This window comes from Garra rufa, chromosome 4 (assembly GCF_049309525.1).
Source record: "Garra rufa chromosome 4, GarRuf1.0, whole genome shotgun sequence".
Taxonomy (NCBI): Eukaryota; Metazoa; Chordata; class Actinopteri; order Cypriniformes; family Cyprinidae; genus Garra; species Garra rufa.
The window spans coordinates 18995835-19016150 of record NC_133364.1 but is presented as its reverse complement, the minus strand read 5'-3'; the positions used below and the strand labels follow the sequence as shown (position 1 = coordinate 19016150).

Genomic DNA, 20316 nt, shown 5'->3' with positions numbered 1-20316 from the left:
GATCACATATGCTAATGTTTTAATGTTTTAGTATTATTTACACGGCATGGTATTGTAGTATCAATTATATTTTGAATTAGCTTTTATTTTGATATTTTAATTTAAGTTTATAGTCTATTAAAATCACACAAATATGAGGTTTGAGGGTTAAAAAGATCATTTTAGTGTATCATGACTTAATTTTCAGTCTGTTTTGTTTTGAAATACATACACAAATATAGTTTTTATGGCACTTTACAATGTTTTTGGAGTATCAGCTCTCATTTATCTTTGCTATATATAAAAAAAAAACTGTGTGGACATTCTGCCTCACATCTCCATCATCCGAAGAAAGCCTAATTGGATTGAAACAACATGGTGAGTAAATGATTTTCACTTTTGAATCAACTTTCCCTTTAACAAAAGTGCTTTTATATCGATTTATGTGTACTTAGCAGACATTTGTATTTTTTCTTCAGACCAAGTTAGCTTGAAGTCAAGTTTGAATAATCTGCTGCAATTCTTGTAAAGGTTATTCAATGGTTTCTTGGGTTTTGCTGAGAATCCAGAATAATTCGCAGACTGTAATTTATCTAATTGGGCATAATAATTGATTTGGTATTACCAAGAAAAATGGATGAAAAAATATTCAAAATAACATAAAGACGACGCTTGCCAGCCGCCTGCTCCACATTTCAAATTATGTCTGCTGAACCCAAGCCAGGTGGCCAATTTATCTATTAAAAGGCTTGATTGTTCCACTATATATCCATTAAAAAGTGCTGACAGATTGCGAGAGCTTTGTCCCGTCACTGAGTACCTCCTACAAAGAGCTGAATGTGCAGCTTTTTCGTGTCAGTACAGCCACAGCCTGATTTGTTTGTCTTGGCGGAACTTGTCATATTTTAGGAAGTATCACTTTGTCATGCGGTGAATGTGCAGGTTTAAGGTACAGTTTGGCAAATGCTGTGTTTTTATTACCTTTTATTATTTGAGGTGCTTTGTGAGGGGCAGGAACACTGAAAGGCTGAGAATGAGAGTTTGGGGGATTTTAGGCTGTGTGTTAGCTTTGAGTTGACAAAACAGTCAAAAATTGACAACTCATCCTGCACTAAGAGATTTTTGTCCAATCAAATACTCGCAAAAAGCCCCTCCCCCTTAAAACTGTCAGCAATGTTCTTATAATTGTAATAATCACTCTTTGAGACTTCAGGTATTGACAAGTGGTTTATTCAGCAGGAACGGTGAACAATCTGTCAGTATTTTCATATTTTGTACAGAAAGCAATTGAGCACCAGTAGCCTAATGAAAGCCTCACAATCAAAAGAATGCTTTAATGATCAATGCCCAGAATCCTCTAATATTCATCCTTCCATACTGTTTCTGTCTCTTCATTTATGTTCTGTCTCGATGAAAACGATCAAACTCAAGCAAAGTGCCGCAAATCCCCACAGCAAATCCTACATTCAATTTAATAGGAAACAGAACAGCTTGAATATAAGCACAACATGTCTGTAAAAATGTGTTCCTTATTGTCTCTAATTGAAGATTCAAGAAATATCTTTAGTGCTGCCCACAAAGCCAGAACCAACAAACCTTAAATATTCAAAGTCTTTGGTATTATGTGAGGACCTTTTGCCTGGAGGTCTGTTACATCAAACTTGTGCACATTATATAGACATTATGGGTGGCTATTGCATTGGATTTTACATTGTTCTATTGATTCGTAATTCAGATTGAGATTATATAAAACGCAAACTGCCCAGTTCAAAAGTACAAACACTTTTGGAATGGTTGATGTGCTGCTAGTTAAAACATAACCTTTCTTTATAGCACTGATGGCATAATTTATTCGTTTTGGTGCAATGTTTTCGTAATAAACCTCCCCAGACATATTGTTAAGTAAAAACATAGGCAAGTGAAATAGACTTGTACAGTGTTAGCCAAATTACACTGGTTGAATCGTACTTTAACTTCGTCTTTCTTGTGTCTGTATTACACCAAAGACTGTTTTGCACCATTTCCTTGCCAGTACTTGAGTTGTAGAATCAGTGCCAGGATGTCTAAACAAAAAGCTACTTTGTGATGGTCAAAATCTTGGTAATGTTGGACATTTGCAGTTCACAGTACTCAAGTAATTTGGCATAGGGACATTATTATTTCCAAAAAAATAATTTAAAAACTGTAGAGAAAACAAAAACAGCAATTAACCATCTCGGGCCACATTTTTTCAATGCATTCACAGCTCTCACAAAAATACTTTCGCTCGCTTACACTGTAACCTTATTGAAATAGCTTACAAATAAAAATAAAAGAATATTATTACAATGGTGGCCACAAGGCTGTGCAAAAGGGAAGACTTCCAACATTGAGCTTCTCAAGCCGTCACCTATGTTTTCAGCCAACCCCTGCAAGTAACAAACTACAAAATAGCACCATTATACAGTGGGTTGATTTTTTTTATATGGTTCCGCTATATGATGCCATCACATACGATTATGGTTAGAGAATGCAAAGGTTAATATAGGTTGAGTATAGATACAGAGTAAACAGTGTGGGTTGACGTGATCCTTCGGGGTCAGAAAAGAGGAAATCACCATGCAGAGGGACTGTGAAAACGGCCGGGTCACTTCTCACAACCCCAGTGCGGCCTAAAGTAGGGTGTAGAGGGATAGTTCACCCAAAAATAGACATTTTGTCATTTTTTTATGCAACCTTATGTCATTTATCAACTTGTATTCTGGTATTATTTCTAGTATTTGCTGTACAATGATTAGCGTTTATAGCGACCACGTCTGTAAAGCTTCAAAAAGGACAATAAACAATAAAAACATAACAATTCCAAAAGACCGGTGCTCTGCAATCCAAAAAGTTGAAGTTATTCACTGATAAATTTCACCTTTACATAAACCCATTTCCGCTTCAACATAAAATACAAAAGTAACTGATAGTTTGAAATAAAAACACATTAGCTATAAGGTTGTATTATGCAAAATAAAGTTGCAATTGACCCTTCGCAAACAGCTTGATTAACAGGCGATCTGACCAATCATAGCACTAAATCCGCCATTTTGTCTGACAAACAAATCAGACAGAAAACTTGACTTAAACTTGAAAAATTATGTGTATTGACGTCTTTCCGTGGCTGAAATAAAATAAGTTCTGATATTCATTCATGTTTATTTTGTGTTTTAAGTAAATAAGGAAAGATTGATCTAATAAAGGCAATACAGTGATCTGTCACGACACATTAAAGAGCCACAAAATGGTATTTATTGTTAGAGTTTCTTAAAAAATTGCTACATTTTAAAGCTGAGACCTTGTTTCAATTGACCCTTTGCTGGGAGTTTGATTGACAGTCGATCTGACTAATCATAGTGGCCATTTTGTTTGACAAACAAACCAGACAGAAGAGTGGATTAATGTTGGTGGACTTAAACTTGAAAAATTGTCATCTTTCATTGACATCTTTCTGTGGTTGAAACTAACTCGTGAAGAGAAAGATATGATCCGCTTGTACTGAGGCGCTAGAACAATCTATCACGACGCATTAGAGAGTCACAAAACTGTTTATAGCTTGAATTTCTTAAAAAATGACTAAATTTGAAAGCTGAGGCTTTGTTTCATACCTAAAATAAGCTGCTCTCTCATCTGTCAGCGTATTGACAGTGTTCTCTTTACTCCACAATGTATTTTACTGCGTGAGAACATGATATGTGGTGTGAGAACACCATGGTTTGGCAGACGTATCAACTAAGGGGGCGGGTCTTTTAAAGTTTGATTGACAGGTGATCTGACCAATCATAACGCCAAAACTCCCATTTTATGTGCGCAAGCAAACCAGATTGGAGAGTAGATTAACGTTGAAAACTTGAAAAATAGTGTGTATTGACTTCCTTCCGCAGTTGAAACAAGATAACATCTTATGTGCATTTATGTTTATTTCATGTTAAAACTAGTAAAGAGGAAGAGACGATCGGTTCACGGATGCTTGAACTGCTACAGCGATCTCTCACAACAGATTAAAGAGCCACAAAATTGTATTTATTGTTAAATTTCTTAAAAAATTACAAAATTTGAAAGCAGAGGCCAAGTTTCATACCTAAAGTAACCTGCTCTGTCCTGTCTGTCGGCGTGCTGTCAGTTTCCTCACTGTATGTTTCATTGCGTGAGAACATGATGTGACAGCAGCATTGTTTGTCGGAAATAGCAACAGTAACTAAGGAGGGCAGGTTTCTGACCAATCACAATGAATCTGCTTTTTGTGTCCAACAAACAAACCAGACCAGAAGGTAGATTAACTTCGAAAAATAGCGGTTGAGGTATGATTTTGAAATGAAAACACATGAGCTATAAGGTGTCATTATGCAAAATAAAGTCGCAATTGACCCTTCGCAAACAGCTTGATTGACAGGCGATCTGACCAATCATAATGCTGAATCTGCCATTTTGTCCGACAAACAAATCAGACAGAAGAGTAGATTAACTTGGGTGGACCTAAACTTGAAAAATTGTGTGTATTAATGTCTTACCGCATTTGATATAAATAAAGTTTATTTCATGTTAAAACTAAGTTCACGGACACTTGAACTGCTACAGCGATCTATCGAGACACGTTAAAGAGCCACTAAACGGTATTTATTGTTTAAATTTCATAAAAAAATTAGAACATTTGAAAGCTGAGACTTTCATACCTTAAGTAACCTGCTCTGTTTTGTCAGTCGGCATGTTGCGAGATTCGTCTTTGCTCCGCAATGTATTTTTCACTGTGTAAGAACATGATGTGCGCTATGGTTTGTCGGACATATCAGCTAAGCGGGGCAGGTCTTTGCAAAGAGTCAATTGACCATTGTGACCAATCATAACCCCGAATCTGCTGTTTTATGTGCGGCAAGCAAACCAGACGAGAGAGTAGATTTATGTCGAAAACTTGAAAATTTGTGTATTTCTGTGGTTGAAACAAGACAACATCTTAAGTTCATTCCTGTATATTTCATATTAAAACTAGTAAAGAGGAAGAAACGATCAGTTCATGGTTGCTTGAACTGAGGCGCAACAGCGATCTGATACGAGCCACTAAATGGTATTGATTGTTTGAATTTCTTTAAAATTACAACATTTGTCTGTTTGTCTGTTGGCACATTGTGAGTTTCGTCTTTGCTCCGTGATGTTTTTTTCACTGTGTGAGAACAATATGTGTGCCATGGCTTCTCAGACATAGAAACCGTAATGAATGGGGGGCGGGTTTTTGCGAAGGGTGAATTTCCTTTTTTATTTTTTCTCAGCACAAACGAGCATCAAAAATGGACTACAAAAGTCATATTGTAAGTAAAATAAGTAAATGACACAGTTGTAATTTTTGGGCGAAATATCCCTTAAATACAGTTAGTGAGTTGCAGTCATGTCACCAGTCTTTCGCTGTAAAGATGCGAACCTGCAACTTCCGATTTGATGCTGAACCAGATTCTTCTGGATGTTATATGTTACAACTGCAAGTAATTGTTGTGGTTTCTGTTGTCTTCCCTCTGTCTTTCCTGTGCGTGCTGATACACTGGTGTAAATGCATGCGAGTGAATGGCTTTCACCTCCCATTTTCTAAAGAAGGTAAACCATGCAGTTAAAATTATTAAAAAAAGAAGCAAAGATCCCTCACACACAATTAAAAAAAACCACAAGGTGTTTTGCAGGATGTAGGTCAAGTTCCATCGATCCTAAATGTGTTCTCTAGAGCTCCTCAGCACATCTGCATAAGGCTTTTGTACAATCCCCCTTGATCTGGTCTTGCACAATGATTCAAATAAGAAAAGACTTGTATGATTTGTATGTTATACCGTACGTCATCTCTCTGTGCAGCCGTAGTTCGGTTTTGCAAGGGTTCCATCTGGTATAAACGGTCTAGACAGCCTTTCTTGTCAACACGGTCCGTGAACTCACTGCAACTCTTTTCTCTCAAAAAATCTGCCACTATAAAAAGCTTTCAGCATCCATTAGGTGCAACCGTTCACACGAGGAAGACAAACAGTTATCATTTGACTCTTTTAGCAGCTAATTTAGTATTTTCCCCCAGTATGGTGCAGTGTATGGAAATCATCAGATTTTGTTTGTCTTAACATGGGGCTTTAACAGTATCCAGTATCTTGTTGTTTTTTGTTTATTTTTAATATTTTGTTGTTTTTTGTTTGCTTTTTGTTTCGTTTTTTTTTTTTTTACAGTGGAGAACGTCCCACAGTCTTTCTTTCGTTCCGTTTTCCGCTGTCCAACAGCTTGTCTCTCTCAGCCATTTGCCCTACTGTCCTCTACATGCGATAATTTCTGCCCCCTGTGTTTCCTCGGCTTGAGTTCTTCTGATGAACCTCCTGGAAACGAGAAAGAGAAAGGCAGTAAGTTTCATTTCAAATGATGAGAAGTAACGCAGAAAGCCGACCCAAGGAGAGCAGAACGGCTGCTGCTGCCCATAACAACACAGCTGTTTGGTGAACGGAGTGTTATTTCATAATGCTGAGGAAATCTACTGTCAAAGCAACACATCAAAGGTTTCACCGCAGCAAGATTAATAAGTGTAATTCACGAGCTGGGAATGAAACCGCATGCAAGGAGCGGAGGAGAAAGGCCGGTGTGAGGGGCCAGACTCTGAACTCAGCGTGCAGACATCTAAGGTGACCTTAGATTCGGCTTCCAGCGCATGACGTATGGGTGCAGAAATATGTCTGTGGAGAGCACATGCAGGTCTACCACAAAAACCACTTAGGCAGTTCACTTGCTAATGGTTTTCTTTTTCGCGAGAGGACGACTGAGAGCACTTAAAAGGATGGCCCACATTTGGGCAGCGGGGGTGAGGGAAAAGCTGCTTTTTCCTTATGTATGTATCGCAACACAATGTACCGGCATTATGTGCAAGGACAGCTCACCCAAAAATTGAAATTCTGTCATCATTTACTCATCCGTTTCAAGCCCAAATGACTTTTTTGAGTGGAACACAAAAGGAGAAATTCTGAATAAAGTGCCAGTCACAGTTTTTTCCGTGCAATTGCAGTAAATAGGAAGCGGAAAGTATCTTGAAAGTGGTCCATATTACATGCATGCTATTATCCAAGTTTGTGTGTGATAAAAAATATCCAAATGTAAGCCATTATTTGCTGATTTTTCCCCTTAGTGAGCTGTTAACCATTCCTACTGGATCTTTGAGTTCAACTTGAAAACTGGATCAGTCTGACTTGTATGGAAGCCCATTTCCTCCACTAAATAAAAACTTTTTATGACTTTTTATCTCACAATTCTGACTTTTTTCTTGCAATTGCGTGATACAAATTTGCAACTCTTTTTTTTTTCTCAATATTGCATGATACTCATGATTAATTGCGAGTAATAAAGTCAGAATTGTAGGATATAAAGAAATAAATAAAAAGAGAAATAAACATTTTTTCCTCATATATAAACTCTGACTGCTTCCTCAGAATTGTGATTTTATAACTTGCAATTTTTTCTTAGAATTGTGAGTTTATATTCCACAATTCTGATTTATATCCTGCATTTATATCCTGACTTTTTCCTCATAATTGTGTTTATATCTCCCGGTTGTGACCTTTTTTTCTTAGAATTGAGAGTTTATATCCCACAGTTGACTTTTTCCTCAGAATTGTGAGTTTATATCCCACAATTGACTTTTTTCTTTATTGAGTTTATATTCCGCAATTCTGATTTACATCTCGCCATTCTGACTTTTTCCTTAAAACTGTGAGTTTATATCATACAATTCTAAGGAAAAAAGCCAGAACTGTGAGTTTATATTCCACAATTCTGATTTATTTCCCGCATTTGTGACTTTTTCCTCAGAATTGTGTTTATATCTCGCAATTGTGATCTTTTTTCTTAGAATTGTGAGTTTATATCTTGCAGTTGAAACTTTTTTCTTAGAATTGTAAGTTTATATTCCAAAATTGTGACGTTTTTCTTAGAATTGTGAGTTTATATTCCGCAATTCTGATTTATATCTCGCAATTGTGACTTTTTCCTCAAAATTGTGAGTTTATATCACGCAATTCTGAGGAAAAAAGTCAGAACTGTGAGTTTATATTCCACAATTCTGAAAAAAAAAAGTCTGAATTGTGAGTTTGTATCATGCAATTCTGAGATGCGAACTTGCAATTGCAAGAAAAAAAGTCAGAATTGTGGGCTAAAAAGTCGCAATTACCTTTTTTAACTTTTTCTTCAGTGGCGGAAACAGGCTTCTGTAAATTTGTGAATAAATCATTCAGGTATTGTGAACTGGAACAATGGATTTAATTAGAGGTATGACTCGGACATTGAATGTGTTGTTTGCTATTTCCCTCCTAGTAGAGTTAGGGCAGATGTCAAGATTTTCAGCAAATAATGTCTTAAATTGCCAACAATTATTCCACACAAAGCTACTGTATGGCTTTAGAAGTAATGGAACATAGAGTATAAGTTGTAAAACCAAACAAAAGTTGTTTAAAGAATGTTTTTGGTCCTTTTTGGTGTAATTTTGAAGCTAAAAAAATCCATTTTTGTACTACAGCAAAAAGTCAGTCATACAGGTTTTAAATAACGTAAGGGTGAGTAAATGATTGTATTTTTATTTTGGTGAACTATTCCTTTACTAAAAGTTTCATGTCAGAAAACATTTTTGAATGTTATTATATATAGTTGATAAGACTTAGTTGGATTTGTTACCTGAATTCAAACTGACTGAGTGGAATAAACTTACATTTTTAAAGTTGAGTTAACTCAAATAATTGCCTAAGCTAATGTTAAAAAGAATAAGTTAATTAAACTCAATGTATATGAGTTTATAGTACTCATATTTTTGGGTTTTACCAAACTTAAATGGTTTAAGGCAATCAGTTTCCCAAAACGGTTTGAGTTACCGTAACTTGTCGGGTTTTACAGTGTATAAGCATTAAAGCATCATCATGGTATTTATGGCTGAGAGAAGACTTACCTTACAGGAAGAGTGGCTATGTCCAGATATAGGTTTCTGCAGGGGAACACAATCAATAAAATTCATACATTTGTTGTACTTTTGTCAACTAAATGAATCAGCTAATACTGCAATCCCCATTATGTATTCATAAATTATCTGTCAACTGTCAAACGTTACAATGGCCGTTTACTAAGCTTCGCCTTAAAAACAGTACTGACTAATGATACTTTAGCAACTGTCCACCACCTATTTTTATTCCTTCTTTAACCCAATTATGAAGAAAACCTAAGTTTGGAAAGTTTTGTGGTAACTAAAACTATAGGCACAAGAGAAGATATACAGAGAATATTTTTTCTCTTTTGCAAATCTTTGAGTAAATCTTTTTTTCACCTTTGCTGACTTGGAGCTGTCTGTGTGCCGTTCGGCTCGTATGGATCGTGGAGTTTTGCCGGGCTTTACGGGTGCACAGTACATCTCGAGGCGCCTCAGCTCACAGCTCTGAAAGCAGCATTCGTCCACGATGCCACGGTTGTGCGACCGCCTCGAACTAGGCCCATATCCTGTCGGTTTGCCTGATGGTTGCATAGAAATAACATTCATAAATAACTATCTAGGTACGAAAAGCGAAAGCACTCCTAAATCTCTGCTGTAAGAGAAGGCCTGTGCTTAATAGCACACTCAAATTTTGTCCTGCCTTAGGTGCGTTAAATAAAGCCTGTCATCACATTGAGTTCAAACCCTTTATCCATTTTATTCTTGGCAAGGCATCAGCTCAAGAGGAACAATTGCGGCCTGCGAGGTCACGCTCTGAAACGCTAAATCTCTAAAACTTTCGGTAGTAACCTGTGGCTAAAAGCCCGGTCATGAGTGCTATAATAGCTTAGTGTAGCAGCCAGACCGTAGCTGTGATTCTTTAGATATATGGACGTGTTAATGACGTGAATTTCTTCAGCATGAAATTTACAGGGTATTGCTTTGCACAGAGCGGACCCTTCTTGGCAAGCCCACCAGTTAAATGGAGGTCACGCCGACCCAAATGTTGACAATATCACGTTTTGCAGTTTCAAACCTTATATCTTTGGGTTTGGGAAGCCAAATCTAGCCCTCAAGGGGGTCAAATTAACCTACTGAGAAAAAACCCTTCTCAACACCACTGTTGAAAAGAATGATGTTTCTAGAAGACCAGGATGAACCGTGAACTTTTCCCGGAGTGCTTGTTAATGCCGCTGCTAAACTAGGTGATAATTACCCATGTGAAAGAACATGAACTGCCTCACGGGTATAAATTTTGTGCTGTCAATGAGGTCAATGGGCTATTATGTCCTAGACATTATGTTTAACGATGAGGTTGGACTACTTACACGTGTAGAATTCGGGATTTGGGATTTATGTTAAAGGTAGCACTTAGACACCTGACTAAGTTAATGTTTCTATCTCCACGTCGCCAATCTCACGGTGGCCTTAAAAAAATATCCCACTCTCCATTTACAAGTCGCCACTCACCTAGAGCAATATAGCTCCGATAGGCTTTTCCCTGTTACCAAATGAAATAATAATAATAATTTAATATGGCATTTACAAGGAGGAAATGCCTTTCCCTTTCAGAGTTAATAGCTCTTGGCTCGCAGGGCTGCCAGCGCTGACAAAATGCATTAACTTCTGCCTTGCACTTGCTGCACTCTGACAGCGTTGTTTTGGAAAGAAAGGTGCTCTAATTCTGACAAACATGCATCCCTGCAGACTTCATGACTCTTGGGTGCTGAACACTTCTGGGAGATTAGGGGGCGCTGTTACCTTTAAATACAGTTGAGTCATTTTGAGAGATTTATGTTGGACACTGTAATGGTAGAATTGTGTTCACACTCATTTTGGACACTTCAAGTTGCCTCATCGAAACAGTGTCTTTAGATGCTCATAGATTTGAGCTTAATTGGAGATAATTTAGAATTTTGTGGCTTTAATTCCATTAACCATTCCATGGTCTAACGCCATCTATAGTATTTGCTGGCATACTAGCATTTCTATCACAACAACTCTCAGAAGATTTTAGCATGGTGGATATGACAATGTTAATGTAATTGGTCCTGGTGAAATAGATCTGCTACGCTCCTGAATTGCTGCTGCTGTTGGTTATTGCTGTTGCACCGATACGGTGCTGTGAGTATTTAAGACATACTGCTGCTGCACAAGTAGCACATCTATACAGGTGGAGGTGGGGAGGTGGAGGGTTTCAGAGGAACTCTCTGTAAAGCAGCAAGCTTATTGGCTGCGTATACAGCTTGAGCCAAATAGTTTAATGCTATGAATATCATTAGTTTGTGTTAATGACCCATCAGCCTGCAGCATCTAGAGTTTCATGACAGAATTTGACATATATGTTGACATCTTGAACTATAAATATGAAATTTTCCTCTCTGAATCAGAAGTCCATTGTATTTGTATGTGCCATATAAAACACAGTCTAAGTGATACAAAAAAAAAAACAAGAATTATCTTGCAGTGAACCAGTTGTTTTCTGAATGATTTTCTAAAAAATAAAAATACTCCCAAATTTAACATCTGCTGTTTTCGTCAAAATAGCTCTTCATGAAATCCATTGAGGGGTGGTCTAAGAGGTTAAATTAGTTTTCTAAGATTTGAAGTGCTGAATTTAAAAGGGAACATCGAATTTTCCTTTCCCACAATTTGGTATGATTCTTTAGGGTCTGAATTAAATGTCAGCAACATACATTGGTTAAAACTCTTTAATGGTCGTGTAAAACAACACCCTTTTTACCTAGTCAAAAACAGCTCTGTTCACAGCGAACTGTTTCGGTGCATGTCTCTTTAAATGATAATGAGCTACTGCTCACCCCACCTCTCTCCCGTTTTTTGTATATTTGGTGGTCACATTACTATCAAAAACAAAACAAATCAATTGCATCCTCAGTGGCTCTGATGTCGGGAGAAAATGAAGACTCCTATTGACGTATTTCTTACAAGACGTCGTCGCTACAGCTGCTCGAGTGCGAAAAAAATGGCAGACAGCGTACAGCTAGCCGAGGGTGGAAATATGCTAATACGGGATGATCTGTTGGTGGTCGTGGGTGGGGCTTGATCGCTATGATGTCATACTGCTCAGAAAATCAAAACGTCTTGATAATTAAGACTCTTTAGTTTTTGGTGGGATTAAAAAAAGCCTGTTCTGCAGGCCTGTTTTCATGTTTTGCTCTTTTTTTATCAGTAAAACAAGCAGATTAGTAACAGTCATTTGTGTTTTTCATTATCCATATAAATTGTCCACAGATTAGGTCATGCATTTATTGAAGATTGTTGCATTCTGGGATAGATTATCTGTCAGCTCAGCTGACAGTCTTCCATCCCCTCCCCCAGTAAAACCATCACCCCATTCACAACATTGTGTGAGAGCTGTGAAACCTGAGCAATCTCCATCACAGTGATTAAGATCAATGTTCTGTCTGCTTCGGTGTTGCAAAACACAAATGTTAACACATAAATGTGTCCTAACACCTTTGGGTAGACACCTTTGCTTCCAACTAAGCACCATCAAGAACATGTACATTCCAATGAGGAACACCGCTGGAAAGAAGCTGACTTTTATAGCCGTGCTCAGGTTATTAAAGAACAGGGAGTTCTTGGAGCTGCTGCCATATGCTGCCTGCATAGTGTGAGGAAGTTTACTGTTCACTGGGGACTTTGAAAGCTGCTATAGCACTGGAAACTACCTCTTTATCAATGGTACCACAAGGAGTTTATAGTAAGATGAAGTTTCCTTCCAATTTTTTTTCCTCCTGGCTCTTTTTGCCACTGTTTACTACGCAAAAAGATGTTGGCTCTTGAGGACGTTGACGACTGAATAGGAACTGTTTGTGGTGTTTAAAGGTTGTCAACAGCCAAGTAATGGTTTGCTGTTCTTCAAAATGTTTTGAAATGTTTTAACCAAGGACACTTTGCTGTTATGTGTGATGACAGAGGTTTCCTTTTAGAGTAGATGATTTACATGTAAAACTCAACTGGATTGACTAAATTATGACATGTGAATGAGAAAGGATAGTTGATTTTTGCACTTGGCTCAAACATCCAAACAGGCATGTGTCTCTAAATCCATTCTTGATTGATGCTTGGGTTTGGTGAGAAGTCTTTTTGTCTGTGTCTCTTGTAATTCAGACATAGCCAATGCCTAGGCCTTGTGGTAAAAAAAAAAAAAAACACCTTCTTCTCACCAGAAAAGTGTTGTACCCAGAATGCCCAGTGCCCTCTGCAACGTGTTCATGTCTAGTAGAACAACGGACCGGGAGGGGGCAGGGGGGCATCCTGATCATCCTGTAATCCCCCATAATCCGGTGCTGCTCTAGGACAAGAGCCAAGCCTGACTGTGTGCTGTTGATGTGTTCTTCCCTCCAGCTGCTTCAAACATAATGAAACCAGACAAACGGAATTGAAAAGTAGTCCTATCACTGATGCTTGTGATAGATCTTCCATTGTTTTGCGGTCTTGGCTTCTGAGAGGTGACCTGCAATACTTTCATCACCAATTGATTAATAATGCTTAGTAATGTTAGAATTATGCACATGGACATCATGATAAGAGTTGTGATTGGCTGGACTTTCTAAATTGAGTAGATGTCAGTTTAAGAATTATGGACAAAGATTCTTTGGTATTGATCATGTCGTAATTGTAAATGTTGGAGGTACAATTTACTTTACAAGCATTTTGTGCACTGTTGATGAAGAATAGCAAAAAAGCTAGCCAGAAATGCAACTTATTCCACTGGTTTATTAGGCTACAAGCTTGTGCATCCAAATTATATTTCCTATAATTCTTCATGGCAGCACAAGAATAGGTCCCACTTTATATTACAGTAGGTGGCCTTAACTACTATGTACTTACATTTAAAGTAATCATTTGATACAATGCACTTATTGTGCACACATATTTTTACATTGTACTTATATTTTAAACCATACTTGCATGTAATTACATTCGTAATATTTTTTTTTTTTACATTTACCCATCTCTTACACCTTAACCCACCATTAAACCTACCAATATCACCAAACCTGTCCCTAACCTTACCTGTATTCCACCTCAATAGCAGCAAAAGTGTTTTGCAATACAATATATATGTATTAAGGCCACCATGTGGGACCCAAGAATGATAAAATACATAGCTGAAAGCATCAATTACACATTTAATGTGCATTATTTACTCTTATTTGTCTTGCATTTGCACTAAAAAAGCTTCTTATTTTGTTAGGAACTAAAAAAGATATGTGAAATGGTCCACCAAGTAGATTTTGTTCTGACTAAAATCACTTGAAAGCAGTAATTTGTAGGTAAGAACATCCAGTAATGACTTGAATACAACATAATTCCTATTAAGATTCACATTCTGAACGAGGTTCGCCTGTCATCCTGAGGTGCCAGATCATTAGAGGTCCTTCCAAATGTGTAAGAGGTGGCTTGCACCCACTTCTGGACAAATTGTGATTTTACAGCGCATGCTGAGCCAAAACTTTTGTGTCTGGGGAATGGGAATGCATCATGAGGTGCACGCTCAGCCTGTTGGCAGACGTCAGAGGTGCTTTGCTGGAAAAAGACTACACAACCACGGAGGGAAAGGGCAGCTTTGTGTCAACACAAACACTCCTGGCCATGAGGTGCCCTTTGTAATAAACAGACTGATGTGCTGTAGTTCTGCATCAGTCATTTCGAAGCCCTTCTGCTCTCCAGTAACCCTTTAGAACTGAAGACAAAGACCGACACAGAAGCATTTCAAAGACAACCGAGGATTTCTAGGTCAGGCTAACAATTGGAAAAAAACGACTGCACTGTCAAGTTTCTTCTTCTGTGTCGTCCTCTTCTCTGTGTCTTCAAAAAGCCACATTTTGTTTTAATAAAAAAATTTCCACCGAGTAGTATTTTCCGAGTAGTAGGCCTTTCTATCAAGATAATGAAATCTGAAGTTTTGAAATGTGAGTGGAGTTCCACTGGCAGGGAGGGGACTGGCGAGATGGGCTGCGCTGCAACTGTCACTGAACACAATGCTAATTGCTACATTTATGAATCCAGTTTATTTGTTTATGGATCCATGTGTTTGAGCCCAGTCCATTAAAGCTGTTTTCTTTACAAACGTGACAATAATTCTTTGGAGTTCCACATACTGTAAGAAATTCCTTTAAGTTTAATGCTACATACTAGGTCAAAGTCAAATGATCTGTATAAAATCGTCTATTTGCTCTTCACCGAATCTGTCACACTGATGCAATAATTTCATGGAAAGTTCAGATTAGCATAAACGTATTTATTTTGGGCTCTGTACTGACAAAACAAACACATGGCCATTGACAGCCATGAGCGATCCAGCCAGCTCCTTTGTGACCACTAAAAGCTCAAATGTTGTTGACTGGAAACTTAAAATGTCAACTCTAACTTGAAGTTCAATCTCACTTTGCTTTTAAAGTAAGTGAATAAAATGTGTCTCCACAGAATCAGTGGATTCTGTCCACTTGTCAAAATAATCATACGTCATCATCAGTGGCCCGAGACTCTCGTGCTTCCTTGAGTCATTTGCACATCGTAAATATCTCATTGGGTAATTCAAACAGATAACTATATATGTGCAAAAGTTTAAAATATCGTAGTTGCACATTGTGATGTAACTGGTCTCAGTTGGTACACTGAAACCAAATGCCATAGACAGAACAATTGATTTTTTTAGGAAATACGAATACGATTTTGGTCTACTTACTGCCGAGTGGACATTGCACAATAGTTATGCAGATCAACCAAAAATCTCACCTTTGTTGTTTGGAACTCATGCACTCACAAAAATAAAAAGGGTGTTGCAGTGATGGCATAGAAAAAAACATTTTTAGTTTCTCAAAGAACCTTTTAGTGAACAGTTCCTAAAATATACATTTGAAGAACAAAATCTAAAGAACCTTTTTTGACTATATATAACCTTTTCTGCAAAGGTTCCATGGATGTTCAAGTTTTTTTTTTTCAAAGAACCATTGATGCCAATAAAGAACCTTTACTTTTAAGAGTGTATGCTGTTAAAGAGGATATTCTGAGTATTAAATATTGACAAAATTTTCATTTTTGGGTGAAAAATCTTAATTATGCATATCTTAAATATGCAACCCAGGCTCATGAAAATACGTACCTCTATATACATTTCTGCAACACCTTAATTACGTACCTTACTTCATGTTTTGTGGCAGTTTCAATGTGAAATGTCCAGAGAGTGGCACTAAAACACATGTTCAAGACGTAACTGTGGCATGTTTTTATTATGTTGGTACAGGCACGTATTGCTGCTTTTTAATTCCGCTGCTAGAGGTACGCAGTGTGGCTATTCAGAATTTAAATATCCCAAGAGTGTCACTATAGGTTAATGCTCTATCGTATTGGAAATATCCCCTACACAAAACCCAAGCCCAAACCTACCCAATAGGGTTAACAAATGCAAAAGTGATATAAAAATGAAATGGATTTGTTAATGCAGCTGTGTTATTTCCTTAACTAACTTCCTCATGTGGATTTGAGCAATTTTGTCAAATCATAGTTTCACAGGGAACTTCATCACCCAAGTATTGCGTGAGCTACTGAGCAAACCTACTGAATTAGAAAACTTGTGCATATGGAGCTGTATATGTGACAACAACATTCAAAAAAATCTGTTTTCAAATCACGTAGGATGGTAAAATTGTTTTATTCACAATATTCTGCAAGTAATTGTGTGAAAATTAGGCTTTATTAATCAAAACTCTCTCTCTCTCTCTATACATATAAATCATAGTTTGTGTGAAAAGGAATAAAAGTTTCTGAGTTTTACTGCCTCTAGTGTTAATTTTAACTGGAAACTGCACTGATTCCTACATATATAGGCATGTTTTTTCAGTTTTGCAGAAATGCATATGAAAAAAAAATAATTTAAAACTATTTATATTATCATTAGGACACAAAATAGATCATACTGCCAATAAAATTGACAAAAATACATTTTTGAATTAACTGCATGCATAAGATAGGAAAAATGAGTCCACAAAGTGGATGAACAAAGTGTAAAAAGCAAGTCCCAACTCTTGAATCTCTCCTACCGCCTACTGCTGATTGGGACAACCCAAGACTCAGCAGTTCTCATGGCTTGTGGAAAAAGAGAGATTTAAGTCTAGGATTCGAAATGGTTTTCTTTGGGTAGTCCCCCGTATTCAGTTGGATGTGCACTACATTTATTTGCCCTGCCTACTCGTGTGCGCCAAATTCCAGCAACCTCATTTTGGGGGCAAAGCAGCTGGCTGATCTTCTTTAAATGTAATACACAAGCATCAGTCAAAGTGTTTTTTTTTTCCAGCTGCCTCTTCGGGCATTGCAAGTGCTCACCTTACAAACTAAAGTGAAGCAGCATTCACAACCTTACTTCCGTAATGACATATTTTCAAGTAAAATAGGATATCTGAAATTTTTTTCCTTTGAAAATTGATTGGATCATGAAAAGTGGGTATGTGGTTGAAGAGATGGTTTGAAAAGTGAAGGGTCTGTGAATAAGTACAGTCATTTTGATAAAAACTTGTATTTGGAATAGGCCTAAAATGCACAGATGAATCACGAATAATATGTCTAAAAACATGCATTGACAAGTAAGTAGTGTTTGTCAGGATTACTTAGATTGTAAACTTTCTATCCGATATAACAGACAAATAAGGCAAAAGCAGAACGGAGGGAAAAAAATTGGAAAATTGGACAGCAAGACATGAAAACTGATGCTTTTCTTATTTATGAGTGGCGCATTAGTGCAAGGGGAAAGAGAAAGAGAGGAAGAGAGAGAGAGAGAGAGAGGAAGAGAAAGAGCAGCAGTTGATGAATAAATAAAATGTGCACTTACTGAAATAAAAGCCCCTGTCTCCACACACAAACTGCAGCGTGTCTACAAGCTCCGCCCCGCACAGCGTCTCTGGCCCCGCCTCCAGTGTCGCGGGAGTCAACGCGAGGACGCACAGCACCAGTGAGAGGGTGTGGGTGCACGGGAGACAGCGCATGGTACACTGCATCCCGGAGAAAGGGAAACCAGAAATACATTACAACTATGCACTAACACATAACTAAGGATGTGCATCATTATTTACCATATTTATTTATTTCCGTCCTTCTTTGTATTCTTCCTTATATGCTTGTGTTTTCTATCTTATCTATTTGAATATCAAACAGCCTGCAGAGACAGGTGCCTGGATATTGAGGATACTTCTAAAAGCATCTCCTACTCATTGCACATAAGAATGTCAAAAAGCGATAAAATGCAATTAAAGTCGAACTGTTCAATGCACCTGTCTATACATCGAGGATACTTTTGCGCGCTTGCATTTGCCCCCATACAGATGCATAACTCCGTTTTTCCAAGTCAGTGTCCTACCTTTCTCCACACACAATCTCGCTAAACCAGAGCGCGTTATTTCAAGGCACTTCTCCACAAATGCGCGCGGAAATGTGTCCAGTGCGCGCTTTGAAGCGCTTAGTACTCGCCCGTGCCAATAGGATAGTGCTGCTTGAACCCAGTGTCCGGTAAAAGAAGAGCGCTTTTGTAAAGCATGCATTTTTTGGGTTGCTTGGATAAAGCATTGTGGTTCACCTACAGATACGTGAGGTGGAACTGGAAAGCTGCAAAGCCGCCAAACCCAAAGAGGAAGCACTTTACATAATAAAGAGAATATAATGCGCAACCACACAACGCACAAGTATGCTGCAAAACCTTCAGCTCTAGCCCTTATTCGTGTCGACTCAGCAAAATTTACTTTTAAGGGTTGTGATATACAAGTTGGTGACTTGTGCACTGTGCAAATGAACTCCCTGGTGCATCATGATATGACTCACCATACACATCATGCAATCTGTCGTAAGTCTCAAAAGTTTGCCGTAATACAGCTGTCAGATGTTTAATGTCAAATAGTTTTGCAGGCACAGTCTAATGTCAAGCAAATTGCGCACAGATACAAACTGATCAGTGATTAAAATGATTTTCAAATTGAGTGCAAATTGTCTTTAAATATCATTCAGTCCCTATATGATCTATATTATTTCTATTGCTTCAGTGAGAAATCAATAATGGTTAGTCTAAGGTGCCTATTTGCTTTAAAAGGAAATAGGTTAAGTTACCTTAAAGACATCACACCAATGCCCCTGGAAGAAATGACCGCTAGACATCCCCTTGGGTCTCCAGCAAAAGCCCAGCAAAAATGAACTTGTTTGAAGTCATTAAAAAGCGAGAAAGAGGATGAGATGCGGGCAATGTCACATCTCAATATTCCGACTTTGTTCCATTGCGCAGGCTCGTTGTGGAGAAGTGAGATTTAGCGAACAGGAGACGGATTTGGAGAGAAAATCCCTCACATTTATCTACATTACAGAGACATTTTCAACAGGAAACAGCTGGGGCAGCATTTGCCTTCTCCTCTTGCTAAGTTACTCATTAAGGATTTTGGGCACCCTGTCAAATAACGTCATCTGTTTCTTAGAATAGGCTCGAATTTGGATCTTTCTAGGACTTACTAACAGAACAGAAAAGATTGCACTGCAGAGTGAAAACGAATAAGAGAGTTAGAGAAAGTGGTGAGTTTTTACAAAGGGACAGAAGTTGAATTTAGAGACACTCCCATGCGTAATTTGCACGGTGTCTTTTTCATCTCTGTATTCCCAGTCGACATACTTGCCAGCGTGTGACTTTTACAATACATTTGTATGAGGTGAACTTTCAAAATTGATTTCTATAGGACGCAATTAGCTAAGCGTTAGCTAAAAAAATTAAAAAATGAAAGTTATTGTTCTATATTTATAAATTGTTATATATTTATAAAATTGTGTGTTTTAGCCTGAGTTGTGACAGCCAGGGGCGTCGCTGCGTCGTTCTGGGCCCTGTGCACTGACTCAGCTAAGGGGCCCCCGCTGTACTACGTTCCGGGGGGGGGGTTGATCCTCGGGGGCCCTCCCCACACTTGGGGCCCTGGTAATTTAGTCCCCCTTTTCCCCCAACTACGACGCCCCTGGTGACAGCCATGTCTAATATATGTACATTTATACAAAGTAATAAACAATAAAAGCATTTGTTTCGTCAATGTGCCGTTTGAATCTTAAAAGCGTTGTTTACCGTTTGCTACGTCTCTTCAGACGAAAGCGATTTATTTTCGCGCGTCTTTTCGACAGCTAAAAATACTAACTCTGTCTTGTAACTTTTTGGATTCTGAAATTAAATTCCACACCTCTATACCTATCAAAGCCAGATGACGCAACTGTAAATAAATAATTTAATTACAAGTAATCGCACAAAGCAAAAACTCACTCCTTTTTCCATTATATTTCTCATATATCCACCTTTTTCCTGAGTAACCGATGAGCAGCGC

General features: G+C 37.9%; 1 protein-coding gene across 1 annotated transcript; it reads right to left on the bottom strand.

Moving 5' to 3' along the window:
• Positions 1 to 1193: 1193 nt before the first annotated feature.
• On the bottom strand, positions 1194 to 19361 carry igf1 (insulin-like growth factor 1). Its single transcript, XM_073838794.1, has 5 exons — positions 19076 to 19361; positions 17811 to 17970; positions 9311 to 9492; positions 8939 to 8974; positions 1194 to 6335 (listed from the first exon to the last, which is right to left on the bottom strand). The coding sequence occupies exons 1-5, from the start codon at positions 19121 to 19123 to the stop codon at positions 6276 to 6278; spliced, it is 486 nt and encodes a 161-aa protein (XP_073694895.1). The 5' UTR covers positions 19124 to 19361; the 3' UTR covers positions 1194 to 6275.
• Positions 19362 to 20316: the final 955 nt, after the last annotated feature.